This window comes from Pan paniscus, chromosome 11 (assembly GCF_029289425.2).
Source record: "Pan paniscus chromosome 11, NHGRI_mPanPan1-v2.0_pri, whole genome shotgun sequence".
In the NCBI taxonomy this organism is placed as follows: Eukaryota; Metazoa; Chordata; class Mammalia; order Primates; family Hominidae; genus Pan; species Pan paniscus.
Window position 1 is genome coordinate 18216138 of NC_073260.2, and position 26447 is coordinate 18242584.

Sequence of the window (26447 nt, forward strand, 5' to 3'; positions counted from 1 at the left end):
ATTAATTCAAGATAGATTAAAGACTTACATGTTAGACCTAAAACCATAAAAATCCTAGAAGAAAACCTAGGCAATACTATTCAGGACATAGGCATGGGCAAGGACTTCATGACTAAAACACCAAAAGCAATGGCAACAAAAGCCAAAATAGACAAATGGGATCTAATTAAACCAAAGAGCTTCTGCACAGCAAAAGAAACTACCATCAGAGTGAACAGGCAACCTACAGAATGGGAGAAAATTTTTGCAATCTACTCATCTGACAAAGGGCTAATATCCAGAATCTACAAAGAACTTAAACAAATTTACAAGAAAAAAACAACCCCATCAAAAAGGGGGCAAAGGATACGAATAGACATTTCTCAAAAGAAGACATTTATGCAGCCAACAGACACATGAAAAAATGCTCATCATCACTGGCCATCAGAGAAATGCAAATCAAAACCACAATGAGATACCATTTCACACCAGTTAGAATGGCAATCATTAAAAAGTCAGGAAACAACAGATGCTGGAGAGGATGTGGAGAAACAGGAACGCTTTTACACTGTTGGTGGGAGTGTAAACTAGTTCAACCATTGTGGAAGACAATGTGGCAATTCCTCAAGGATCTAGAACTAGAAATACCATTTGACCCAGCGATCCCATTACTGGGTATATACCCAAAGGATTATAAATCATGCTACTATAAAGACACATGCACACATGTGTTTATTGCGGCACTATTCATAATAGCAAAAACTTGGAACCAACCCAAATGTCCATCAACGATAGACTGGATTAAGAAAATGCAGCACATATACACCATGGAATACTATGCAGCCATAAAAAAGGATGAGTTCATGTCCTTTGCAGGGACATGGATGCAGCTGGAAACCATCATTCTTTGCAAACTATCACAAGGACAGAAAACCAAACACCGCATGTTCTCACTCATAGGTGGGAACTGAACAATGAGAACACTTGGACACAGGGCAGGGAACATCACACACCGGGGCCTGTCATGGGTGGAGGGCTGGGGGAGGGATAGTATTAGGAGAAATACCTAATGTAAATGACGAGTTAATGGGTGCAGCAAACCAACGTGAAACATGTATACCTATGTAACAAATCTGCACGTACCCTAGAACTTAAAGTATAATAATAATTAAAAAGTATATAAAATCATGTAGAAATTACATATGAGGAGATAAAGCAAATGTGTTAAAATAGTAATTGGTGACTCTGGGTGAAAGGCAAATGCGAGTTATTTGTATTCCTCTTGCAACTTTCCTGCAAGTTTGGAGTTATTTCAAAATAAAAAAAAGTTGGACAACACTACAGCGTTGGCAAGGATGTGGCAAGAATGGTAGCCCCTACATTGCTGGTGGGAGTAGAAGCTGATAAACTCACTATGAAAAGTAATTTGACAATATCTACTGAACTTAATGAAGGATGGACATACTCTGACCCACAGTTCTGCTTCTGAGCATAGTCCCCATGTGTTCAAGAAGTGTGCAAGAATGTTATGCTCAGCATTGTTTGCAATAGCGTAACACTGGAAATCACCTAAATGCACCCCAAAAAGAGAAGGAATAAATAATAAATTTGTGGTATGTCCATAAAGCAGGATGGTACATATATCAGTAAAAATGAACAAAGTAGAACTACATCTATCAGTGTGCATAATTCTCGAAAACATAGGCCAGGCGCTGTGGCTCACACCTGTAATCCGAGCACTTTCGGAGGCCAAGGCAGGTGGATCACCTGAGGTTGGGAGTTCGAGACCAGCCTGACCAACATGGAGAAACCCCATCTCTACTAAAAATACAAAATTAGCCGAGCAGGTGGTGAATGCCTGTACTCCCAGCTACTCAGGAGGCTGAGGCAGGAGAATCGCTTCAACCCAGGAGGCGGAGGATGCAGTGAGCCGAGATTGCGCCACTGCACTCCAGCCTGGGCAACAAGAGCGAAAATTCATCTCAAAAAAAAACCAAAACAAACAAACAAAAACATAAACATGAAGGAAGAAAGAAAGTGGCCAAATATGTACACTATGATACATTTTGTATAAGTCTTAAAATCAAGGAAAATACTATATATTGCTTATGGATGTTTACATATATAATAAAAGAATAGAGGTGCAGGGAAATAATAACCATATTCAGAACTTTGTTACTTCTGGAAAGGAGTAGACAGAGGATTTCAAATGTACCTATAATGTTTTATTTCTTAAGCTGGGTTGTCAGTACATGATGTTAAATATTATTTGTGATTTTTTAAATATGCCTGAGATATTTCATAATATTAAAATATATTAATTCAATTTCTGGAGCCAGCTCTACTGAACAAGAAGTTTGGAAATCTCTAGTTCTCATGTATGATAACATTTTCCAAACAACTAAAATAGAGCAAGGGAAATCTCCAAACGAATGTGCAGCAAATCAGGTTCATAAGGATATAATTTAAAACAATATGTCTGTCTTGTTAGCTATAAAATAATGTTAAAATTATCCAGTAACAACAAGACTAAGAAAAACCATTCTGTGCTCAATTTTTCAGCACAAATAAAATATGAGCATTTAATACAGTATTTGTAATAGCTACCATTTCATATTCTTTAGAGTTATTTGGCAACAATACCTTTCAGGGATAGAAATGCAGCTTAAATAATCTTCCTTTTCTGAGCAAAGAAAAAATAATAATTCCAAATGTATCACAGCTAAAGAAGAAAAAAAAAAGCCCAACTGTTAAAAGAAAAAAATCACCATATAGCCACTAATACTTTTTCCCACTTAAAAATGTACTGTTACCTCCTCCAACTAACTTAATTTGGACATTATCTACTTATGAAGCTAAGGAAAATAGGCAGGAAAAAAATCATACCTTCCTCATATTTTCTGCATCCATGGCAACTATTTCCAGTTGGTCTCTCTCCTGCTCGACTTCTGTCAATCTCTGCAACAATGTCTCTTTCTCATCCCGCAGCTTCCTGCACTCATTCTGGGCCTGAGTTGCCTGGCCTTTAATGGTCCCCAGGTATTCTTGCAACCCACTGATGACACCTTCTAAATCCTTCTTCAGGGCTTCATTTGCTGCTATCTGGCCTAAGCAAGATGCAAAAAGGGTAATAATATATCTTTTTAAAGTACTGCATTGTCTCCTCAGCATTTTGTTATAAGCCAAGAGTGAAATTCTAAGCTTTCAATTCTTTCCTATCATTTTTCTTTTTCAAAACATAATGTTAAATTTTCTTCCTATTATAGATAGTAAAGGAGTATTAAGCAGGTATAAAATAAAAATAGTACATTTAGGGGGCAATGCTTATAAAATGCCTGATTCATGCTGTAAAAAGTTTAATTTCGGCCAGGTGTGGTGGTTCAAGCCTGTAATCCCAGCACTTTGGGAGGCCAAGGCAGGCGGATCATGAGGTCAGGAGATCGAGACCATCCTGGCTAACACAGTGAAACCCCGTCTCTATTAAAAATACAAAAAATTAGCCGGGCATGTGCCTGTAGTCCCTGCTACTCACGAGGCTGAGGCAGGAGGATCACTTGAACCCGGGAGGCAGAGGTTGCAGTGAGCCAAGATCACGCCACTGCACTCCAGCCTGGGTGACAGAGCGAGGCTCCGTCTCAAAAAAAAAAAAAAAAGTTTAATTTATAAATAAAATAAAAAATATGTAGCAAAACTGTGAGTTCTTGCTGCTAAATACAAAGAACAAGACCACCCAGTATATAAGATGAATCCAAGACTGGCAACATAAATGTGTAACCTAAACACTTAGAACACAAACACACACATCCCATGTACAGTACCGGATACGCACTATGTGCCAGGAACTTTATGAATACTATCTCTCTTTTTTTTGTTTTTCAGACAAAGTTTCACTCTGTCACCTAGGCTGGAGTGCAGTGGCACAATCACGGTTCACTGTAGCCTCAACCTCCCTGAGCTCAGGTGATCCTCCACCCTCAGTCTCCCAAGCAGATGGTGCCACAGGCACACATATCACTACGCCTGGCTAATTTTTTTTTTTTTTTTTTTTTGTAGAGACGGGGTTTCGCCATGTTGCCCATGCTGATCTTGAACTCCTGGGCTCAAATGATATGCCCGCCTCAGCCTCCCAAAGTGCTAGGATTACAGGCGTGAGCCACCACTCCTGGCCTATGAATACTAGCTCATTTAATTCTCCCAACAACTAATGATTGAGATAAAAACAACTTGTCCAAGGCGACACAGCTGACAGTAGCAAAACAGAGAGTAGGATCTTTTTACACTGAGCCCTATGTGTAAAAACCACTATGGCCTATTGTCTTCCTTTTCCACTATTATGGATATGTCGCAGTTTAAATCAGCATTGCAAAAGTAGATCCTAAAACTCTTTCTTCTTATAACCAGACACTGAATTCCCTGATGCCAATGGGTGCTTTGCTCCTGAATGGATTTTATGTCACAGACAATCACATGCCAGAGCTTATCATGATCACGTATTGACTTCTGGCCTACTGACTGGAATGACCTGACTCACTAGGCATCAATGCCACAAAACAAAACAAAAACAAAACTCTTAAAATTGCATTAAATACTTTTGGGTATCCTGTAAATATTTCCCTATCAAATACTAGTACTAATAGGTGAACTGTATTTAGCTACTATCTGGATTAATGCTTGTCTTTATAATGTTTCTTTTACCAGCAATAACACTGATTTACCTTAAATCATACTGAAAGTCTTACCTTCAGTAAGCTGTTCTTCAAGGTCCTTAATCTCTTCCGTTTCCTTAGCAATTCTAGAAAGTATCTCATCCAAACGACTTTCAAGTTGTTGGTACTGCTTGTTCATAATGTCAAGCTGTTGTTCTTTACCCCTCTTTTGAGCCTTCATATGGGACTGAATTAAAAAAAAAAATCAACAAAACTCCAAGTTCCTTAAACTCCTTTAAAAGTAATAACCCTTAACAACATTTTTAAAGGAAGAATAGAAAATAAATATAATAATTTGCATCTATTTGTGTCAGGCCCTATATTGTTTTCACATGGGTAGTTTTCATTTAAATTTCAGGATAACTTGATACGGAAATCATTTCCACTTTACAGGTGAGAAAACTGAGGATCAAAGAGGTTAAGTGGTTTTACCAAGGGCACAGCTAGGTAGGTCAGTGTTATTTGCGTTGCATTAAATTGTCTCTCTCTCTCTTTTTTATTTATTTATTTATTTATTTTGAGATGGAGTCTGACTCCGTCACCCAGGCTAGAGTGCAGAGGCACGATCTCAGCTCACTGCAACCTCCGCCTCCTGGGTTCAAGCAATTCTCCTGCCTCAGCCTCCCAAGTACCTGGGACTACAGGTGCGGGCCACCACACCCAGGTTTTTGTTTGTTTTTACTTTTTGTTGTTTTTATAGTACAGACAGGAGTTTCATCATGTTGGCCAGGCTGATCTGGAACTCCTGACCTCAAGTGATCTGCCGGCCTTGGCCTCCCAAATCGCTGGGATTACAGGCATGAGCCACCGTGCCCAGCCTAAAATGTGTCTTTTAAAAAAGGTTTCCAAAATTAGTTGGTTATGGCATATATCTATAGAAAAAGACTTAAAAACTATATCCCAAAATGTTAACAAGAATTATACCTGAGTGGAAGGATGACATGGGGATTTTTTTCCTTTTGTAATGAGTATTTTTATATTTAAAAAACTTTTATAGTAGATAAGTAATGCCTTTTTAATAAAAAAATTAAATGTACCTTTTTAAAAAGGTTTCTTAGAAGAAAATAGAGGTATGAAATAGATAAAATACTTGAAATTCAAATTCACTTTCAATCTCTTATACAAACAAACATTTGGCTTTTCAATAAACTGAGAGCTGACAGGGACCTCAAAGACCACTTAGCCCGGTGAGTCTCAAAATGGAGGGCCCTAAGGAGGTATACCCCTCTACAACTACACTTAACCCATGGTGGAAAACAGAGCTTTCACACACCCACACACCCTCCCGCACCCTGAAGTCATGGCATTAGGGAACTACTGTTAACTGAAAAGAATGGATTGTATTTCTCAGGTGTGCTAGGGAAAGCAAATCGAGAGCCAATGATCTAGTCTAACCCTTCCTTTTAAACATGAGAAAACTGAATTTCAGATCCATCAAATGACTTGCATGTCTCCTGAGGCAACTGTTCATATGGAGACAAAATAATTCCCCAGAGAACCTTTGCCCTCCCACTCACACCTTCATGACTCTTAAGTTGGTACCCACAGGATCAGAGGAATACAACAATAAATGAAGAGAAAGTTATCGAAAGAGGGAACTGTATCAGTCAGAAAAATGAACACCAATGATCTCAAGTCTAAGACCCATGTGATTATAAAAGAATATTACTCAATTTTATGTATTTGCTTACCCCAAATACAAGAAAGAAACGTCTCTTCATTTCTGATGAACAAAAGAGTGGCAGCTTAATTGGAAGGTTTTTAATTTACTACTGGTAAAGCTTTATGGTATTTTGCAAACTCTTTTCCCTACACTCCCAAAATACCCATTTTAAATCTTTCTGAAAAGTTAACTACATATAACAGCTTACATTCTAAGTAAATTTCGGGTTTTTATGGCTCAAGAAATAATTTCTTAAAAGACTGCACTCATATCAATAAGTCTTTAAAATTCACCATTAAAAATTCCACCAAAACCTTTATACGCAGGATAAAAATCTGGTTCAATATGCCAATGGTGTACATTAAATACATGGGAACAAAAGTAGATTCTGCGATTTACACCACGGTGGAGCTCACAAAAGAGTTATTGTAAAAACAGGAACTTACATCTCTGACTCCTCCTCCTTTTAAGTCCTTTGTATAGAGAGAGAAAAAATATCATACCTTAACTTAAAATTTATCCTGTTAAAACTGAGCCGTTGAGAACAGAGAAACTGTGGGCGGAACGCTTTCTAATGCTGTCTTCAAATTCATGTGCACTTCCCTCTCTGACAGCCACATTTTTGCAAGCGCCTCCGAGCCTCTGTAACTTCGCAGAGCCTCAAACCACATTCTTGGCCAAGAGTGAGCGGCGGCCCCGCCCATCCAATCACCAGCAGCCTCTGCGGGCAGGCCCCACCCTCCCCGAGTTAAATCATAACACAGGAAGCTCCCAGGGACCAATCACGCCCAAACTTTGCAACAGATCACTACAGCTCGTTCCCTCTAGCGAACAGTTACCTTTTGCTTCCAATAGGACATTTCCCAATAGAGAAAAGCAATACAAATCTTCATTATGTTTGCTCCGGTGATAATTTGTGCTTCTATGAATAATTTTATAACTAAAATAGTCTGTGAATTTGAAACCTAGTTAAATGCTTATATTTGCTGAAAACCTGCCTAGGCTTAGTTCTGAGCTAATTTTAAAATAATCTCTTTAGACCTTTAATTGCTTTGTGAAGAGAGGGTCATTGTGGTAGCATAAGCAAGGGCTCCACCTCTTTCTAAAACAATAACTTAGGGGCAATTCACTTAATATTTCTATATCACATTTTCATCCTCTGCAAATTGAAAGAAAAATGGATAGATGTTAATAAAGTTCCTCACCAGAACATGGAAAATATAGCACAATGTATGACACATTGTGGGCACTTAATATGTTGTTTTCTATAATATCTCATCAAAGTGAAGCTTTTACTTTTAAATTCTATTGGCTATTCAGAAAGATACTTCATCTGATTACATAAAAATTAATTAAATAAAAGTCTACCTATATCTATAGAAAAATATGCAGGCATCTCACTCTTGATTATTTCTCTTCTGCTTAAAGGCTCACATTTTGTAGCCTAAAATGGGATGCCAAACACTAGCCAATAAGAAACTTTGTGAATCAGAAAAAGATGTTCCCGCTGGATAAACTTAAAAGAGATGTCCTCTGATGCTGGGACTAAGGCTGCAAACTTAAGAACTATTAGTAATTTTAATAAAATTAAAAAGGAAATTCAAATCTGGTTTGTATGTTTCATCCCCACTGCACAGGTTGATTTTAGCTAACTTCAAAACTTGGATGCCATTCCCATGTCTCATTTACCTCCTTTCTATATATAATTCTCTACAGAAATCCAGTGGGAATTGAACTCTCTGTCCGCCAGAAATATAACAGTCATTTGTTGAAAGCAAACACATAATCCAGCTACTAATTAGACTCATAGATCACAGAACTGGAAGGGGAAGCAAAGGAGTTTTGGGTAGGATCTATAAGCTGCTTCCTTCCTCCCTTCCACGATGTAAGCATTCATAAACACAGGGCTGGTTGGTCCCTGGGGATACAGATACCAGTAGGATAGAGTTCATGTCTTCAGGGGCCTTACATGGGTGGGAGATTGAACAAACATATGCAATAAAGTAAGATATTATTGACCACATTATACATTACTTAAAATACCCCATTTTTCCTCAAAATTATTTAAAATAAGACTACTTTTGGTTTCAATATTAATAACTTGGTTTCAATTTTTAGGCTTTGTTAGAAAAGACCTTATATCTGTCATAAGGTTATCCTTTATTGAAATTAGCTGGCCCACAAAAAAATATATATGATATGTACTAAAATGCTTAAAGGAACAGTTAAACAACTTGTCAAGTACTTAAAGCAATTACAATATCCTTACTATGTTAAATTCTATGATTTCTATTAATCCAGAGATCTTAAAGTTCTTTAAAAAAAAAACCCTATTATTCAAGGTATACCAGGAGAATATGTAGAAGATATTTTTCCTTGTATTTTAGGAATATTAGCTAAAATATAAGCAATTAGTACAACTTCTTAGAGTAGAGACAGAGACAAGAGCCTGGCTGTATCCAGCCACCTGACCATATCTAGCCATATCTCAGGAAGAAACATTCCAGAGAATGTTTCCTTTTTTAAGGACAAAACAAAACAGTATGAAAAAACAAATACGTTCAGTGGAAAATTTGCAAAAAGGATTAAATAGAAGAGGTAGAAAAAGGACTCGCAACCCCCTTCAGCTTTTTCTGCTCTTAAGAAAGATGAAGGGCTGGGCATGGTGGCTCATGACTGTAATCCCAGCACTTTGGGAGGCCAAGGTAGGCAGATCAGGAGGTCAGGAGTTTGAGACCAGCCTGAGCAACATGGAGAAACCCCATCTCTACTAAAAATACAAAAATTAGCTGGGTGTGGTGGTGCGCGCCTGTAATCCCAGCTACTCAGGAGGCTGAGGCAGGAGAATCGCTTCGGCAGGGCATGGTGGCTCACGCCTGTAATCCCAGCACTTTGGGAGGTTGAGGTGGGTGGATCACAAGGTCAGGAGATCAAGACCATCCTCACCAACATGGTGAAACCTTGTCTCTACTAAAAATACAAAAATTAGCCAGGCGTGGTGGTGGGTGCCTGTAGTCCCAGCTACTCGGGAGGCTGAGGCAGGAGAATCGCTTGAACCTGGGAGGCGGAGGTTGCAGTGAGCGGAGATTGCGCCACTGCACTCCAGCCTGGCGACAGAGCAAAAAAAAAAAAAAAAAAGAGAGAGAGAGAAAGAAAGATGAAAAAAAGGCAAGGAGAGAGAAAGGTAAGGAGCAAATCTCCCTTGCTCTGCAATACAATGAAATTCAACCACTTAAAAAAAAATAAATATACCATGCGGCCATCATTTACTGAAAGCTACCTTCTTCAAGCCCTAGGTTGTTTTGTTTTAGACATACACATTCCATATATGTGTGTGTATATATATATATATATACACACACACACACACATATATATTTATGTATAATACACATATATATACACATACATACATTATATATACACACATATATGTACAGTTTTCCTTCAGTATCCATGGGGGATTCATCCCAGGATTCCCTGCAGATACCAAGATCCACTGATGCTCAAGTCCCTTCTATAAAATAGCATAATATTTGTATTTAACCTATGGACATCCTCTTATATATTAAAATCATCTCTAGATTACTTATAATACCTAATACAGTATAAATGCTATGTGAATAGTTGTTATACTGTCTTGTTTAGGGAATAATGACAAACGAAAAAAAGTCTGTACATGTTCAGTACAGACACAACCATCCTTTTTTTTCCTAATATATGTGATCTGCAGTTGGTTAAATCCACAGATGCAGAACCCATGGATATGGAGGGCTGACTGTATGTATGTATCACTTAAATTTGTACATCAAACTAAAACAGACTTTCAGAAAGGACTCTGGACTCTGATGCTAACAATGATGAGACATGTAATATGTAGACAGAACAAGTCAAAATTTCTTAATTTACTCACATGTTTTGGGTCTTTGGAATCCAGGCTATCTATGGCTATTTGCAGGTCCTTAATCTCCTTCTGCTTTCTGGCAATTTCCTGCTTTTGCTTTTCCATCTGCAGTTCTAGATCCAGAGCTTCCTGGCGTAATTTATTTACAAGTTGTAGTCTACCACTCAACTGCTTGTAAAGAAGGTCTTTCCCTGCTTCTGAAATCTAATCTCCCCAAACCCCAATATATAATTAACAGAGAAGAACAACACTGATTTATTAAGACAATGTCTATAATTTTATTAAGTATTCTATATTCTATCAGTTTTTTAAAAATAAAAGTGAAATGTGGGAGTTATCTAAGCACTCCATGCATATTTTATACTTTTATGCTTATATGTAGAAAATCATACTTTATAAAAGTTTATGAAAACTAATAATAGCAAGCACAAATAAGCTGTCATTCTATAACAGTATAGGCAACTTGTAAATTATTAATAATAAACATAGTATTAATAATAGCCAACTTTATATAGCACTTACTATGGGCCATGCACTGTTCTAAACTCTTTATATACTTTTTTTTTTTTTTGAGACGGAGTCTTGCTCTGTCGCCCAGGGTGGAGTGCAGTGGCGCGATCTCGGCTCACCGCAAGCTCTGCATCCCGGGTTCACGCCATTCTCCTGCCTCAGCCTCCCGAGTAGCTGGGACTATAGGCACCCACTACCACGCCCAGCTAATTTTTTGTATTTTTAGTAGAGACGGGGTTTCACCATGTTAGCCAGGATGGTCTCAATCTCCTGACCTCGTGATCCACCCGTCTCGGCCTCCCAAAGTGCCGGGATTACAGGCATGAGCCACCATGCCCAGCCTCTTTATATCCTTTAATCTAATCCTCAAAACATATAAAGTAAAAAGTATAATTATCCCAATTTTATAGATAAAGAAACTGAATCATGGAAAATTCAAATATCTCGCCCAAGGTCATACTAGGAGTTTGTGGAAGAAAGACTTTGTGTGACTCTAGACAATTTCACTGACTACTACGCTACAGTTACCTAATTAGTTTTAATATGAAGATAGTCAACCAATAAATTGAGTATTGACATAGAAGTAATAACTTAATACTCTATCTCTTATTTCTAACAGTTTTTAGCATAGAGATTTAAACAAATATAAAAATTTCTCAAGAGTCTGTATAGAAGTGTAAAAAAGATGAAGATAAAAGACTGAAAAGAAATAAAATATAGACGATTATTATGTAATTCCCCATAACTGCAATACCTTTATAATCAGGAAAAAATTTTAGAATTCCATGTTCACTGGACAATCATCTCACACTAAATAATTTCAAAATACAGCAAACTCTTATTAAATTGAGATTTTTATTTCACTGAATCAGAACCCAGCTGAAGCTTACCTTTGTTAGCATGTCAAGTAAGTGAACAGTATAAACAAAAATTTAGGCTATTAACTTTATTATTAATTATTAACTGTTAATGTTAACTCATTTAAATAACTATTTTCCAAGCATATTTTGGAAGTATCTATTTCTTTTAAAATTAAGTACATTATTTACATCTATCAATCTATGTAAAGCTTTGGCCAGTACTATTATAAAAAATTCTTTTTAAATTAGTAAAACCGTCTTGATAGCTCCCTCTACCTCATCTCCTACTTTCAACCCATCATTAAGTCCTGTCAGTTCTACTGTCCAGTGTTTCCTGGAATCAGCTGGCTTTCTCTCCACATCCACCAGCACCCTCCTGGTTGGTGCTAGTATCATCTCTTGCCTGTACTGAACAACAGCCTCCTGACAGATACAGATGCACATATCCCTTCCATCTCACTCAGTCCATTTCACTCTTCATGAAGTAAGGCAAAGTGACAAATAGGATCAGCCACTCAACTATCTAAAGCCCTTCAAAGATTTCCCATTGCATGCAAAATAAAATTCAAACTTCTTAAGATGGCTTATGAACAATTTAGGAGGCCAAGACGGGCAGATCGCTTGAGCCTAAGAGTTCAAGACCAGCCTGGGCAACATGGTGAGACTCCATCTCTACAAAAAAATATAAAAAATTAGCCGGGAGTGATGGCACATGCCTGTAGTCCCAGCTATTCTGGAAGCTAAGGTGGGAGAATCACCTGAGCCCAGGAAGTCAAGGCCCTGTCTCAAAAATAAAAAATAAAAAAATGCCTATGAAGCCTGGCATGATCTTTAACCTCAAGACTCTTTATCTTCCTCTACACTCTCCCTTATTATGCAGAGAAATCTCTAGTCTGAAGGCCTTTGTACACACTGTCACCTCTGCATGGAATACTTTCCGCCAGCTCTGCCTCACTGGCTCCTTCTCATCCTTTGTATCTTAGCCTGTCACCTCTTCAGAGAGGCCTTTGTGAATCCCCACAATCTAAAGTATATCTCTTTTAACATCTCCCCTAGTTTTCTATTTTTTTCTTACAACACTGATGCTTTTCAACTTTTTTCTTTTTTTTAAATAAATATTTTTTTTCCTTTTTGTTTATTGCCTTATTTCCCCCACAAGTCTGTCCATGAGAGGGACACATGTCTATTTTGTTCATTAATCAGTGCCCAGCCCAGTGACTGACATATAGTAAGGTTCCAATAAACTTGAGCCAATTTCTAGTTAGTATAAAATCTGAAAGTAACAATACAGTGTATCTTTTAAAAGAATCTACAATTTGGACTTCACATTGTTGTTCTAACTACTGTGGTATGAATGTAGTTACCATCATAATTTTTAAATACTGATTTTTAAAAGTTATAAATAAATAAAACCTTTTTACCCATTTAAAAACTAAAATGTCAAGCAACTTCCTTTTCTTGAATTTTTGCCCCTATGCAATTACATCATGGATTTGAGCTGCTTACTCGCTTACTTTACAACACACTTTGGTAATTTTTGAGAATATGTTACATCAATCTTTTTGTATATCACATATCTCTTTTTTTTTTTGGCTTGTGTTTGATGACAATGTTCATGCTATAGCAGAGATATCTCCTGGTTCTTAATCTAAGTCCCAGGACCTTAAAGGTGGAGAGTGCTTAATTAAAATAGAAGAGATAGATCAGGAAGCAACTTCTCAAGACTACACCTTTTTACATAAAATTAAGTAATTTATTTCTATACATGTTATAAAATGCTAATTGGATGTCATCATAAATGGAAGAAAATTACAATTGGCAAATTCTAGAACCATATTTGACTCTGAAATTTATCATTCCATAATTAACTAGGCAGCTAACTGCTTTTTAAATTGTTTTATATGGTTATGAAGGGAAAAACACATTTCATTTTTCATTTCCTCTTAGCATTGCTGCTTTGCTTTTACATACCTTTTTTAGTTGTATAGCTTCTTCCAGTTGTTTAAATTCTTCAGTAGCTCTCAAAATTTGTTGTTCTGCCTTTTCTATTTCATCATGCAGTTCTGATAGTCGAGTTTGTGCTGCAAATTTAAAAACCATGCTCACATAATATGAAACAAGAAAAATCTTGAATTCTGAAATTTCGACCAGATATTCTTTCTTTATAATAACCTTCTCCCTGCTCTATTAAACTGTCATTATATCTCACAAAAAAATTTTAAAGTAATTACTTATGATCGCTTTTGTCTATTTATTAATCTCTAGAATAAACTGTTTCATTATATGGTATAGAACTATAATTGATCCTTTTATTTGTAAAATTCTCAACATGAAAGGGGCTATTCCCAACACTAGTAAACCCTTTTGAGAGAATAAGACTTTTATTGGGAAATATGCACTTTACATGTTACTAAGTTATAATTAGGTTCAGGATATTAAAAATAACCCATAAAACCTTGTGTTAGAGGCAAATGCTTTATGATGGAATTCAATATCAAGAAATTCACTACTGAGCTCTCTCTCCCAGCTGTTGATGATCTCAAATCAATTATTTTCAACCTCAAATTTAAGATTTCTCTCTCCCTCTGTCCTATAAAACTATGAGCCAGCCCCTTTAAAGCTAGTCTGCATAAAAATCTGATTTATTTTTGCTTTCCCCCAGAGCCTTGCATATAGTATACGCAGACATAAATAACTCAGTTTCTTTTCTTCCTTCACCAAGTCAACCTCTATTTGCCTTCCATGCCTTCCACTTAGCTACCAGTCAAGGAAAGATAAGCCGCTGGTCTGACTGAGAGCACCACAGTGGGCCATAATGCTGGGGGGATGCACAAACCCAGGTCAGAGTTCTCTTTCTTCCATATCCATGCAGCTGAGTGGGTAAGTAGATTCAAAGTCTGTCATTGGCAGGGTCTCTAAAGTGTCCCCCTGCCTTGACTTATTCCTTTATGTGACTTGCCAGAAGGTATTAAGATCCCTTGAATTAGATTGTGGGGCATGGGGCATGTCAGGAAAAGTCAGAGGCTAGCCTTCGGCCCAGGCCTGAGGAGAATGCTCTGTTCCAGCTTATACAAAGCATTGCTTTAGGTTTTTGCTACATGCATAGTAATCAATCAAGTGGTTCTTTACTTGCTTCAGTTATTACTAATTGTGACTTCGAATATATAGTTCCAGTGCTTATTTGAAGGAGGGGATTTACTCATTCTTGAATCCCCTGGACATGCTGCCATCAAATTACTGCCAAAAACTCCATTCTTAACCATAACAGGAATCATTACAAAATAAATGCTCGATAAATCTGCTTGATAATCACTACTTTTGTTTTAGAATTTTCATGGAAACAATACCATCAACATGTTCAATTAAAAGACTTACAAAACAAAATTGGCCTACATATTCAATGTTTTCATATTTTTTTTAAAGAATTTAAAATAACTTTTTTTAACCTGCACTTATTTTTTTTTCTTTGTCTTCCAGTTGCGTGTCCAGTGGTGTGTGGCCTCTCAAGTTCATGTGATCATTTCTAAGTTGTTCATCTGGCTCCACCTTCTTGATCTGTACTGCCTGAGCACTGTCAATAATATAACTCTCTGTGGCAAACATATTTCTCTTGTATCTGGATTTGCCAATGTAAGGGCTTTCATCTGGGGCTTTATCAATTTCAGCATACTAAAAGCAAAATAATAGATTTATGGTTTAATAAGTGATCTCCAAGCAGTCAAATGACATTATTCATTTTATTAGTGGCAAACATATCACAGAATTGCTCAAGTTTATATAAATTCTACATGCCTAGGAGCTGAAAGATATATATTATTCTTTTATCTTCTTCTTAATATACCAAAAAAGGAAATTAGAACTAAAAATGGTCTCAAAAGAATTCTTCCTCCTACCACAGAAGAGTGAAAGTTTGGACTGATTGATTAAAGAACTGCCTACAGTTATGTGATTTTTAGCACTGCTTGATCTCTCAAATTAGAAATATGGGTGTTTTATTTTGGTTTCTTGGCTCATATAAGTAAAATCTCAGTCTAATATTTTTTTCAGATACATGGTGTGTAGCCATCAGTATAATATATTTTAATAATTGAATTTTTAAAAATGAAATATCATATGATATTGGTTGGAATCACTGGATCTTAGAAGTTTGGCATTTCCTCACTTGCAGTGACATTTATGGCATTTGTACCAGTCATGATTGATTAATACTGAACCCAGTAATTACTGAACAAACCATGTAAGGGGATGACTATTCCATGGTACTGAAGCACTTTTCCCAGAAGTCTGGATTTAAAGGAGCTGATCAACCCATACACCTGGGAAAGATAGCTGCGAGTTAGACGACTGCTTTTGGTAATGGATATGGCTATGGGCAAAGATTCTTTTGAAGTTTTTTACCTCTTTAGGATTCTGTTCTAACTCCTGGAGCCAAATAAGTCATAGATTGAACCAAAATACAGTTTAATCCTCTCATAACAAGAAAGTGGAGTGATATCTGATCAAATCCCTTACATGTCCTCACCACCTGCCCTCCCCCATTCCATCCCATGTGGGCTTTAACTTTGGATTACTAAAAAATTAAAATACTCACCTCTGATGGATAATAATTTAGTGGCTCAAATTTAGCATCAATTTTATAAAAGGCCAATTCCTGTTCCAGCTCATATTGCTTCTGACATGCTCGTGTTAGTTCTATGGTCTTCTGTTTTAGCTATTGGCCCAATTTGATATGAGACAACATACAGGATCAGTAAGTTAGTATAAAGGTGTGATGATATGGTAAGTTCTCATCGTAAGTTATAATCATATATGTTTAAAAACTTCACAGTAAGCTGCACAACACTCAGAACATTTTATCTTACTTCTAAATTATAAAAAATGAAATACAAAATTATTATTTCATCAGAGATCATGTAAAAGACCTTTGAAGTTTATCTGCTGCTTCAGGATATAATGAATAATGATTTTAAAAATCACTTAAATTTGTTAAACATGAAAATATTTTTGTATCAATTATTTTTGTGTAACTGGCCTAATAAATACCTGCTTCCTGATTTTCCAATAATTAGCACTAATTTCTTAAACTGACTTTCCGACTTTAACAATAGTTTCAAATTACAAGGGAAAATGATAACTGACATTAACTGCAGAGAAATAAAGAGGAATGAGAAGGATGAAAATAAGAGCTTGGTTTTAATTGTCATACTGTTGTTGCTGTAGTATTAAGTGTTCAGAATATTATTCTTTGTAATAAAGAATAAGGGATGTGAATAAGCTCAACCAGATCCAAATATGTAATGTTCAATTTTAATAAAGTAATTCTACTATAACTTTTTATTCTTAGAAATTTTTGGAGCTTGGAGAAGACAAATGATCCAATCTAATTCTCTGAATTTATAAATACAGAAATTAAGTCTCAGATTGGTGAACTGACTTGTCTAAAGTTACATATTAGATCAGTGTCAGAAACTAAATATTTTATTAACTAACTACTAGTACTAGCTCCTTTCTACTAAACCAAACTTTGAGTTTATTTCAAAGATCCACTAAGTGATTTTTGTCTTTTTTTGGCCAGTATCTGATGGTAGATATCAAAGAAAAAACATGCAGAAAAATTTCATTAATATAAAAATGCAAGCTGAAGAGAATAAAACATAAACAAACACAAACATTTTACAAGGCCCAGGAAATCAAAGTCGTGCATGATTTAGCTCACAGTCACCTCCTGATTATCCATCAAAATGGAAGTAATAGCCTAGATAACGGGTAACATTGAGCCAAATACTCAATGTGTGCCAGACATTGTGCTAAGCATTTTACATATGTTATTGCACTAAATCTTCACAACCACCCAATAAGATGATAAAAGCTGCACAGAGAAGTTAAATAACTTGCCCAATTTCACAGCTGGTAGTGGAAGAGGCAGAATTCAATTCCAAGTCTCCTGATTTCAAATCCAATACTGCCTATTCTTCCATGCTGCCTTCGATGTACTGCTTCAGGGTGTCCAGCACATTACCCACATTGATATTTTCACTGAATGCTCATAAGTCTCCGAGTCTCAAGAAAGCAACTCACAATCAACACTGTCAACTAATCTTGGGTTCTCTCCTCAAAACTCATTGGCAATAGTGGCAAACAACAGGCAAATGTGACTGGAATCACAGAGAATACATGAACTGGTCTCTGCAGGCAAATAATAATAAATAGGCTGTGCATTTCAAAGTACTTTTGTGCCTTTTATAAGCCCCAGGCTTAGCATATTGTAAGCACTCAATAAATATCTGTTGAAGAAGTGCATGAATAAAAGCAAAATAGATGTCAAATGAACTGGAAAGTAGGCTAGTCACAGTATTAGCTTTGGATAATCAAGAGTTGACTGAAGGTAACATATTTACCAATCAGAAAAATAATTCTTTCCCCCACATTCAAATTTGCTCTCCTATATAAACATCCATTAAAAAAAAAATACATACGCACACAACCACATTTCCCAAGAAGACAAGCCAGTTTCAAAACTTAAAATGTAAGCAAGCATATTAATGCAAGTTATCATGCAAACCCTGAAAAACATAGTGTACAGTTCAGGCCTGGAAGAACTACCTTTAAGGAAGAATAAAGAATCAGCAGAAAAGGGCCTGCAAGAAACCAAGACAAGGGCTAAAAGAAGAAGCAAACAGATACCGTCACCTGGAGAGTTAAACTGTAATAATACAAGTTGCTCTTTACTGACAACTTACCATAGGAAGACATGGCTTTTAGTATTGGCATTATTCTTACATGGATGTATTTTATTGTCATTCTGAGTTATAGATTTACTACCTTCCATTACTTAGCTTGATTCATTTCAAATTATTTTCATTATTAGCTCATTAAATCCTCACAATTCTGTGAGGCTAGCAGGACAGGTAAATAATCCTCATTTTAAATATAACTAAACTGAAGCACAGGAATTAAATAATTTGCAAAAGGACAAAGAGTAAATTTGGTTAATATTTGTTGGTGGCAGGACAGGACTACTACGGTTTAAATGGCCACCAGAAGACTTACTTCAGTGCTACTTTTCTTTTATACATTAATTGGCCTAATGCACAAGCAACTACTTTTTTAAAATGGAAAACTTCACATAATCACAGATGATATTATCATTAGATATTCTGCAAAAGATAATAAAAATGTTTTTTCAAATATAAGCTCTTAGAATAAGACCCAGAATTATTTTAGGCATCTAATAGTCCTTGGGACTAACAGATAATAGGCAAAACCAATATGAACTGGCAATTTAAAGAGGAAATACAAAATAGCCAATAAATATATATGCAATACTCAACTGTCCAACAACTATAAAAGTTCAAAATTAAAACAAGATTCCATTTTTTTCTACCATATGTACAAATTCAAAATAATAGTACCTAGTTGGAAATTGGGTATTTTCTTCCCTTCTGAAATATAAATTGGTTAGAAGCTTTTTGAAGTGTGCATTAACACTTATCAAAATTTTAAATGCAAATTACACGGTAATTCCACTTCTAGTGGTTTATGCTAAAGAAATACTAGTATGAATGCATAAGGTATATATAGACACACACACACACAGATTTTCTCTGTAGTACTGTCTCTAATAGCAAAAATTGTGAAAGCAACCTAAATATCCATCAATAGGAATAGGCTAACTAAATTATGAAGAATACATTTAATGGAACACAACATAGACTTTAAAAAGAGTAAGAAGGCTTTATACACGCATGTACATATATTTTTTAACTTGGAGAGTTGTCCACGTATGCTGTTTTGTGAAAGTTAAGATGCTGAATAATAATATACAGTCTACTCTCCACATCTGAGTTCTGCATCTGTGGATTCAACCAACCACGGATTAAAAATATTTTTTTAAAAGGATGGTTGCATCTGTATTGAACATGTACAGATATTTTTTCTTAATTATTATTTCCTAAACAATATAATATTTATTAGCATTGACAATGTCTTAGGTATTATAAGTAATCTAGCAATGATTTTAAAGTATACTAGAGGATGTACGAAAGTCACTTGCAAATACTATACCATTTTACATAAAGGACTTGAGCATCCATGGATTTTGGTATCCATGGGGGTGTCCTGGAACCAATCCCCCACAGATACAGAGGAATAACTGTATACAGTAACATTCCTTTTTTCATTACAAAAATATTCAAAGGTATAACATGCTTAATTATATATACATTATGTAATTACATGTATACTGTATAAGAAGCATGGAAAACAAAATATTAATATCTGGGGAATGGGGTAGGGAAGAGTGGACTTTCATTTCTGCTAAATACAGTTGTGTTGTCTAAATTTGTTACAATGAACATACATTAATTTTGTATATAAATGTGTTTTTATTTTATTTTTATTTTTATTTTTGTAGAGACAGGGTCTCATTATGTTGCCCAGGCTGATGTTGAATTTCTGACCTCAAGTGATCCTTCCACCTCAGCATCCCAAAGTGTTGGGATTAAAGGCATGAGCGATGGCGCCTGGCATAAACATGTTTTTAAATGGTTAATGATAAAAATAACATAATGACACAGAGAAGAGCACAGTCTGACTTCTAACAAAAATAGGTATAGAAAAAAAAAGCAAAAACTTCTGACAGTTTACAAAACATTTATTCACAGCACAAACATATCAATAACATTATAAATAAGCAAAAGAGAAAACTAGGCAACTACAGTTCACAGTTTTGGGATAGTGGAAAGTCTTAAGGTCTGACATTTTGCCAAGGTTTTCAATGGGCTGAGTAACGTGCACCAGGGAATCAGCATAAAGATATTATATTTTATCTTAGTAATAAAAGATGGATTCCATGTCCAAAAAGACCTATAACTCACAAAATTTTGGATAATTTTGCCAGATCGCCTTCTAAATGTTTTTGCCAATGAACAGTCTCACCTACAATGTTGTTTTTAAAAAATACAAATATCTAGGAGTACATAATGCAGCCCAAGATAGCATTAGTCTTTTGGGAAGCCATATCATCTAGCACACAGTCAACTACAATTCATAAGCCTTTCCACATATTTCTGTTAAACCACATCTTCCCCATTATATGGTCGGGAAGTTGTATTTTTAGACCCAAGGGCAAAGAATTATCTGTCTTACGAGAATACAGCCAAAGCAATGTAAAATATGAACTTACCAATTCATTTTTTGTGTTTAAGTCACTCTTGAGTTCCTCACAGCTCTGTTTCTGTAACATGGCCTCCTCTTTTAATGATTTATTCAATTTATCTTGATTTTTAATTTCCTCAAGGAACCTTGTTTGTTTGCTCTTAAGCTCTTCAGTTTCTATCATCTTTTTTTCTAGGTCTCTTTCCAGTCTTTCTACCTCTTCTGCCAATGACAATTTAATAGTTTATTTATCATTATATTTCCTATTTTTAAAAAGGTAAGAATAAATGGGATCTAATTAAACTAAAGAGCTTCTGCACAGCAAAAGAAACTACCATCAGAGCGAATAGGCAACCTACAACATGGGAGAAAATTTTCGCAACCTACTCATCTGACAAAGGGCTAATATCCAGAATCTACAGTGAACTCAAACAAATTTACAAGAAAAAAACAAACAACCCCATCAAAAAGTGGGCGAAGGACATGAACAGGCACTTCTCAAAAGAAGACATTTATGCAGCCAAAAAACACATGAAAAAATGCTCATCATCACTGGCCATCAGAGAAATGCAAATCAAAACCACTATGAGATATCATCTCACCCCAGTTAGAATGGCAATCATTAAAAAGTCAGGAAACAACAGGTGCTGGAGAGGATGTGGAGAAATAGGAACACTTTTACACTGTTGGTGGGACTGTAAACTAGTTCAACCATTGTGGAAGTCAGTGTGGCGATTCCTCAGGGATCTAGAACTAGAAATACCATTTGACCCAGCCATCCCATTACTGGGTATATACCCAAATGACTATAAATCATGCTGCTATAAAGACACATGCACACGTATGTTTATTGCGGCATTATTCACAATAGCAAAGACTTGGAACCAACCCAAATGTCCAACAATGATAGACTGGATTAAGAAAATGTGGCACATATACACCATGGAATACTATGCAGCCATAAAAAATGATGAGTTCATATCCTTTGTAGGGACATGGATGAAATTGGAAACCATCATTCTCAGTAAACTATCGCAAGAACAAAAAACCAAACACCGCATATTCTCACTCATAGGTGGGAATTGAACAATGAGATCACACGGACACAGGAAGGGGAATATCATACTCTGGGGACTGTGGTGGGGAGGGGGGAGGGGGGAGGGATAGCATTGGGAGATATACCTAATGCTAGATGACGAGTTAGTGGGTGCAGCGCACCAGCATGGCACATGTATACATATGTAACTAACCTGCACAATGTGCACATGTACCCTAAAACTTAAAGTATAATAAAAAATAAATAAAATTAAAAAAAAAAAAAAAAAAAAAAAAAAAAAAATTTCTCAAACAATAGTGAAAAAAGTCTAAAAATATTGTAAATACAATTCTACTTTTAAAATTAGCCACCATGGTTTTGGAAAAAAAGACTATCCTGATCTTGAAATTGAGGCAAGAAGGCATCATTTCAATGATATTTTTAAAAGATAATACTTTACTTCCAAGTATTTAATCCAATTAGTGTGCTGATAAATGAGTTCTTTTCTAGGTGACCTTTGAAAAACATGCAATATTTTATCAGACATTAGTAATTACATTTAAAAGGATGCTGCAAACATGTTTGCAAAATTCTGTATTATCTTAAAATCCTTCAATGGCTTCCTGTTACTCTTAGGATAAGATCCAAAAGGCTTGCGAAAAGCTGATAAAGTTCTTCATAATTTGGACTCAACCTCCCTCTTCTGCCTCATCTTCAAGCATACTCTACTGCAGCTTTCTTAAAGTTATCCCATTTCTTCAGATTTGTGATGCCTCTTCTCACCTATAGGCTTTTATTCACACGCTTTCCCTAGAACTGTCTTCCTCTACCTCCTACTGGGCTATTTTGCATCCTACAGGTCTTAAGTTTTAAAAAAAAATTTTGAGAAGCCTGCCCAGGCCCTATCCTGTCACCAGGTTAGATGATTCTGAGGTATACTCCCATGCTACCCTGAAATTCTGCTTGGCCCTTGTCACACAGGGAGTAGTAAAATGTGATCAAATAGCTTAGCTGTCTGCCTTTCCCCACTAAAGCGTCACAAAAGCAGAAACTACATCTACCTGGCTCACCTAGACTAGATCTAATAGCCTAGCACATTAAAGTCTCCTAATTAATATCTGAAGGCATGAAGGAACCATAAGTAGTCTAACCATTTCACCCAAAAGTTATCTAGATGACTTTCCTTTGCATTATTAATATTTTTAATGATTCCAAAACATAAACTTCAGAATAATAAATATTGAGTTAGGGAGATTCCAAACTAATAAAAACTTGCCACGTTTCTCAAGTATTGGATCAAACCATATGAAATTGCCATTTTTGGAGGTCAAAACAGACTAAAACTAATTTCAAATGAACAGACAGGCTCATTTCCCAACACTCTAAATTGGCTATTTGATACCTTCCTCTTTCTTCTCAAACTTCCCATACACTTTCTTCTATTTTCTCTCTCACCTGATTATCTCACCTTTAATTAAGAAAATGACCCCATCAATAAGAACTCCCTATTTTCCCACCACCACAGCAACAAAACTACCCACACCTGCACATATCTTTGCTCCTTTCTGAAGGAGAAAGTGTCACTCCTACCAAGGGATTTTTCCTTTTTTTCTCTAATCTCATTCTCATGTCTTCTCCAGAACCAAAAGAATTGAGCCATGTCTTGTTTCTCCACTTTGCTTTTAGGTGTTTTTTTTTTTTGGACGGAGTCTCGCTCTGTCGCCCAGGCTGAAGTGGAGTGGGATGACCTCGGCTCACTGCAGCCTCCGTCTACCAGGTTCAAGTGATTCTCTTCTCTCAGCTTCCCAAGTAGCTGAGATTACAGACGCCCAAAACCACACCCAGCTAATTTTTGTATTTTTAGTAGAGATGGGGTTTTGCCATGTTAGCCAGGCTGGTCTCAAACTCCTGACCTCAAGTGATCCACCTGCCTCGGCCTCCCAAAGTGCTGGGATTACAGGTGTGAATAGCTACACCCGGCCTCCACTACACTTTTGAATATTCTGTTCATTTGTTTTTTTGTTTTCTGGCTTTGAAGTTTACTGCATTTGTTGTTTCTGCCCATTTCCTGGTCTGGAAGCCACTGGTGAATTTTTCAGTTTTAATTTTTGATCTTTTTAAAAAAATGATTTATTAAGTACTACAAGAGACATTATGGGAAAAAATTTCAAATCTCCAGCCAAATGTCTCTCTCCTATTCACTCTTCAAGCCATTATAATCTAGCATCTGTCCCCACTATTCCTTAACTACTCCTGTCAAGATCATTATCACCTGTTGCCAATCTAAAGCACTTCTCTGCTTCTCACTTCATATCTCAGCAACATTCAACAGAGTTGACCACTTCCTCTCTTGAAAACTTCTCTGGGCTATTTCCCACTATTTCCTGGTTTTCTCCTACCTTGCTGGCCTCTCTTTCTCAGCTTCCTTAGCGGACTGCTTTTCTTTCTTCTCCCAACCACTGCCTGAGTGAGCTGATTCCCATGCAATTTAATGTCATTTTTATGCTGATGTGACTGAGCATAAAATTTGTATGGCTAGTCCAGATCTCTTTAAACTCCAGACTCACATTTCTGACTCTATGCCACCTCCACTTAGTTGTCTCACAGACATTTCAAACTGAATATGTCCTAAATAAAACTCTGAATTCTTCATTTTTATAAATGATATCACCATCTAGCCACTTACTTACTTGAGCCAAAAGCCTGGGAATTATCCAATCCATTAGAAAATGCTGCTGCTTCTACCTTCAAAACTGATCCATCTATCTTTCATTTCCACATCCAGCATGTTAACTACAGGCCATAAACGTTTCCAACCTGGATCACTCCTATCCAAGTGTTAACCAGGGCTGACTCTGCTTAGCTTTCAAGATCTTGTGAATGTATTCAGATGGTATGGCATAGACTCCAGCCTAGATTGCTACGCTAGCCTCCTAACAGGTCCCTTCATCTCCATTTTCCCTGCTCCAAATCATTCTCTGTGTATCAAAAATGATGTCCTATTGCTGCTTTTTAAAAAACTGTCAATGGCAGCCGGGCATGGTGGCTCACGCCTGTAATCCCAGCACTTTGGGAGGCCGAGGCAGGCGGATCACCTGCGGTTGGGAGTTCAAGACCAGCCTGACCCTGTAAGAGAAATCAGAGAAACCCCGTCTCTACTAAAAATACAAAATTAGCCTGGTGTGGTGGTGCACGCCTGTAATCCCAGTTACTTGGAAGGCTGAGATAGGAGAACCACTTGAACCTGGGAGGCAGAGATTGCAGTGAGCTGAGATCGCACCATTGCACTCCAGCCTGGGAAACAAGAGCGAAACTCTGTCTCAAAAGAAAAAAAAAAAAAATTGCCAGTGGCTTTCCAATGCACCTGAAATAAAATCAAAATTCCAAGGCCCTGTGCCATCTCACACCTACTTATGTCTACACACTTTTTATTGAGCTGTCCTCCAGTCTATCTGATTTTCTTTTCTTTTTGGATAGTATTATTTATATTTATTTTTACTTTTCTTTTTTTTAATTATACTTTAAGTTCTAGGGTACATGTGCACAACGTGCAGGTTACATATGTATACACGTGCCATGTTGGTGTGCTGCACCCATTAACTCGTCATTTACATTAGGTATTTCTCCTAATGCTATCCCTCCCCTCTAGCCCAACCCCATGACAGGCCCCGGTGTGTGGTGTTACCCACCCTGTGTCCAAGTGTTCTCATTGTTCAGTTCCCACCTATGAGTGAGAACATGCAGTGTTTGGTTTTCTGTCCTTGTGACAGTTTGCAAAGAATGATGGTTTCCAGCTTCATCCATGTCCCTACAAAGGACATGAACTCATCCTTTTTTATGGCTGCATAGTATTCCATGGTGTATATGTGCCACATTTTCTTAATCCAGTCTATCATTGATGGACATTCAGGTTGGTTCCAAGTCTTTGCTATTGTGAATAGTGCCGCAATAAACATATGTGTGCGTGTGTCTTTATAGTGGCATGATTTACAATCCTTTGGGTATATACCCAGTAATGGGATGGCTGGGTCAAATGGTATTTCTAGTTCTAGATCCTTGAGGAATCACACACTGTCTTCCACAAAGGTTGAACTAGTTTACACTCCCACCAACAGTGTAAAAGTGTTCCTATTTCTCCACATCCTCTCCAGCACCTGTTGTTTCCTGTCTTTTTAATGATTGCCATTCTAACTGGTGTGAGATGGTATCTCATTGTGGTTTTGATTTGCATTTCTCTGATGGCCAGTGATGATGAGCATTTTTTCATAAATGTCTTCTTTTGAGATGTGTCTGTTCATATCCTTCGCCCACTTTTTGATGGGGCTGCTTTTTTTCTTGTAAATTTAAGTTCTTTGTAGATTCTGGATATTAGCCCTTTGTCAGATGGGTACATTGCAAAAATTTTCTCCCATTCTGTAGGTTGCCTGTTCACTCTGATGGTAGTTTCTTTTGCTGTGCAGAAGCTCTTTAGTTTAACTAGATTCCATCTGTCAATTTTGGCTTTTGTTGCCATTGCTTTTGGTGTTTTAGACATGAAGTCCTTGCCCATGCCTATGTCCTGAATAGTATTGCCTAGGTTTTCTTCTAGGGTTTTTATGGTTTTAGGTCTGACATTTAAGTCTTTAATCCATCT

The 26447-nt window shown here is 36.7% G+C and overlaps 1 protein-coding gene across 4 annotated transcripts in view; it reads right to left on the reverse strand.

Annotated features, from left to right (window-relative positions):
- The window catches only part of CNTRL (centriolin), a 103738-nt gene that overhangs the window by 48854 nt on the left and 28437 nt on the right, over positions 1–26447 (reverse strand). For 3 of the 4 annotated variants that reach the window (XM_055117680.2, XM_057298651.2, XM_057298652.1), the window contains 7 exons: positions 20807–21000; positions 16214–16333; positions 15069–15291; positions 13594–13703; positions 10262–10456; positions 4719–4872; positions 2866–3086 (listed from right to left, as the gene is read on the reverse strand). In XM_055117680.2, the coding sequence (XP_054973655.1) occupies positions 2866–3086; positions 4719–4872; positions 10262–10456; positions 13594–13703; positions 15069–15291; positions 16214–16333; positions 20807–21000 (1217 nt within the window). Of the gene's footprint in view, positions 1–2865; positions 3087–4718; positions 4873–10261; positions 10457–13593; positions 13704–15068; positions 15292–16213; positions 16334–18225; positions 18283–20806; positions 21001–26447 lie in introns of all 4 variants that reach the window. The other variant, XM_063594243.1, reaches the window with a different exon arrangement.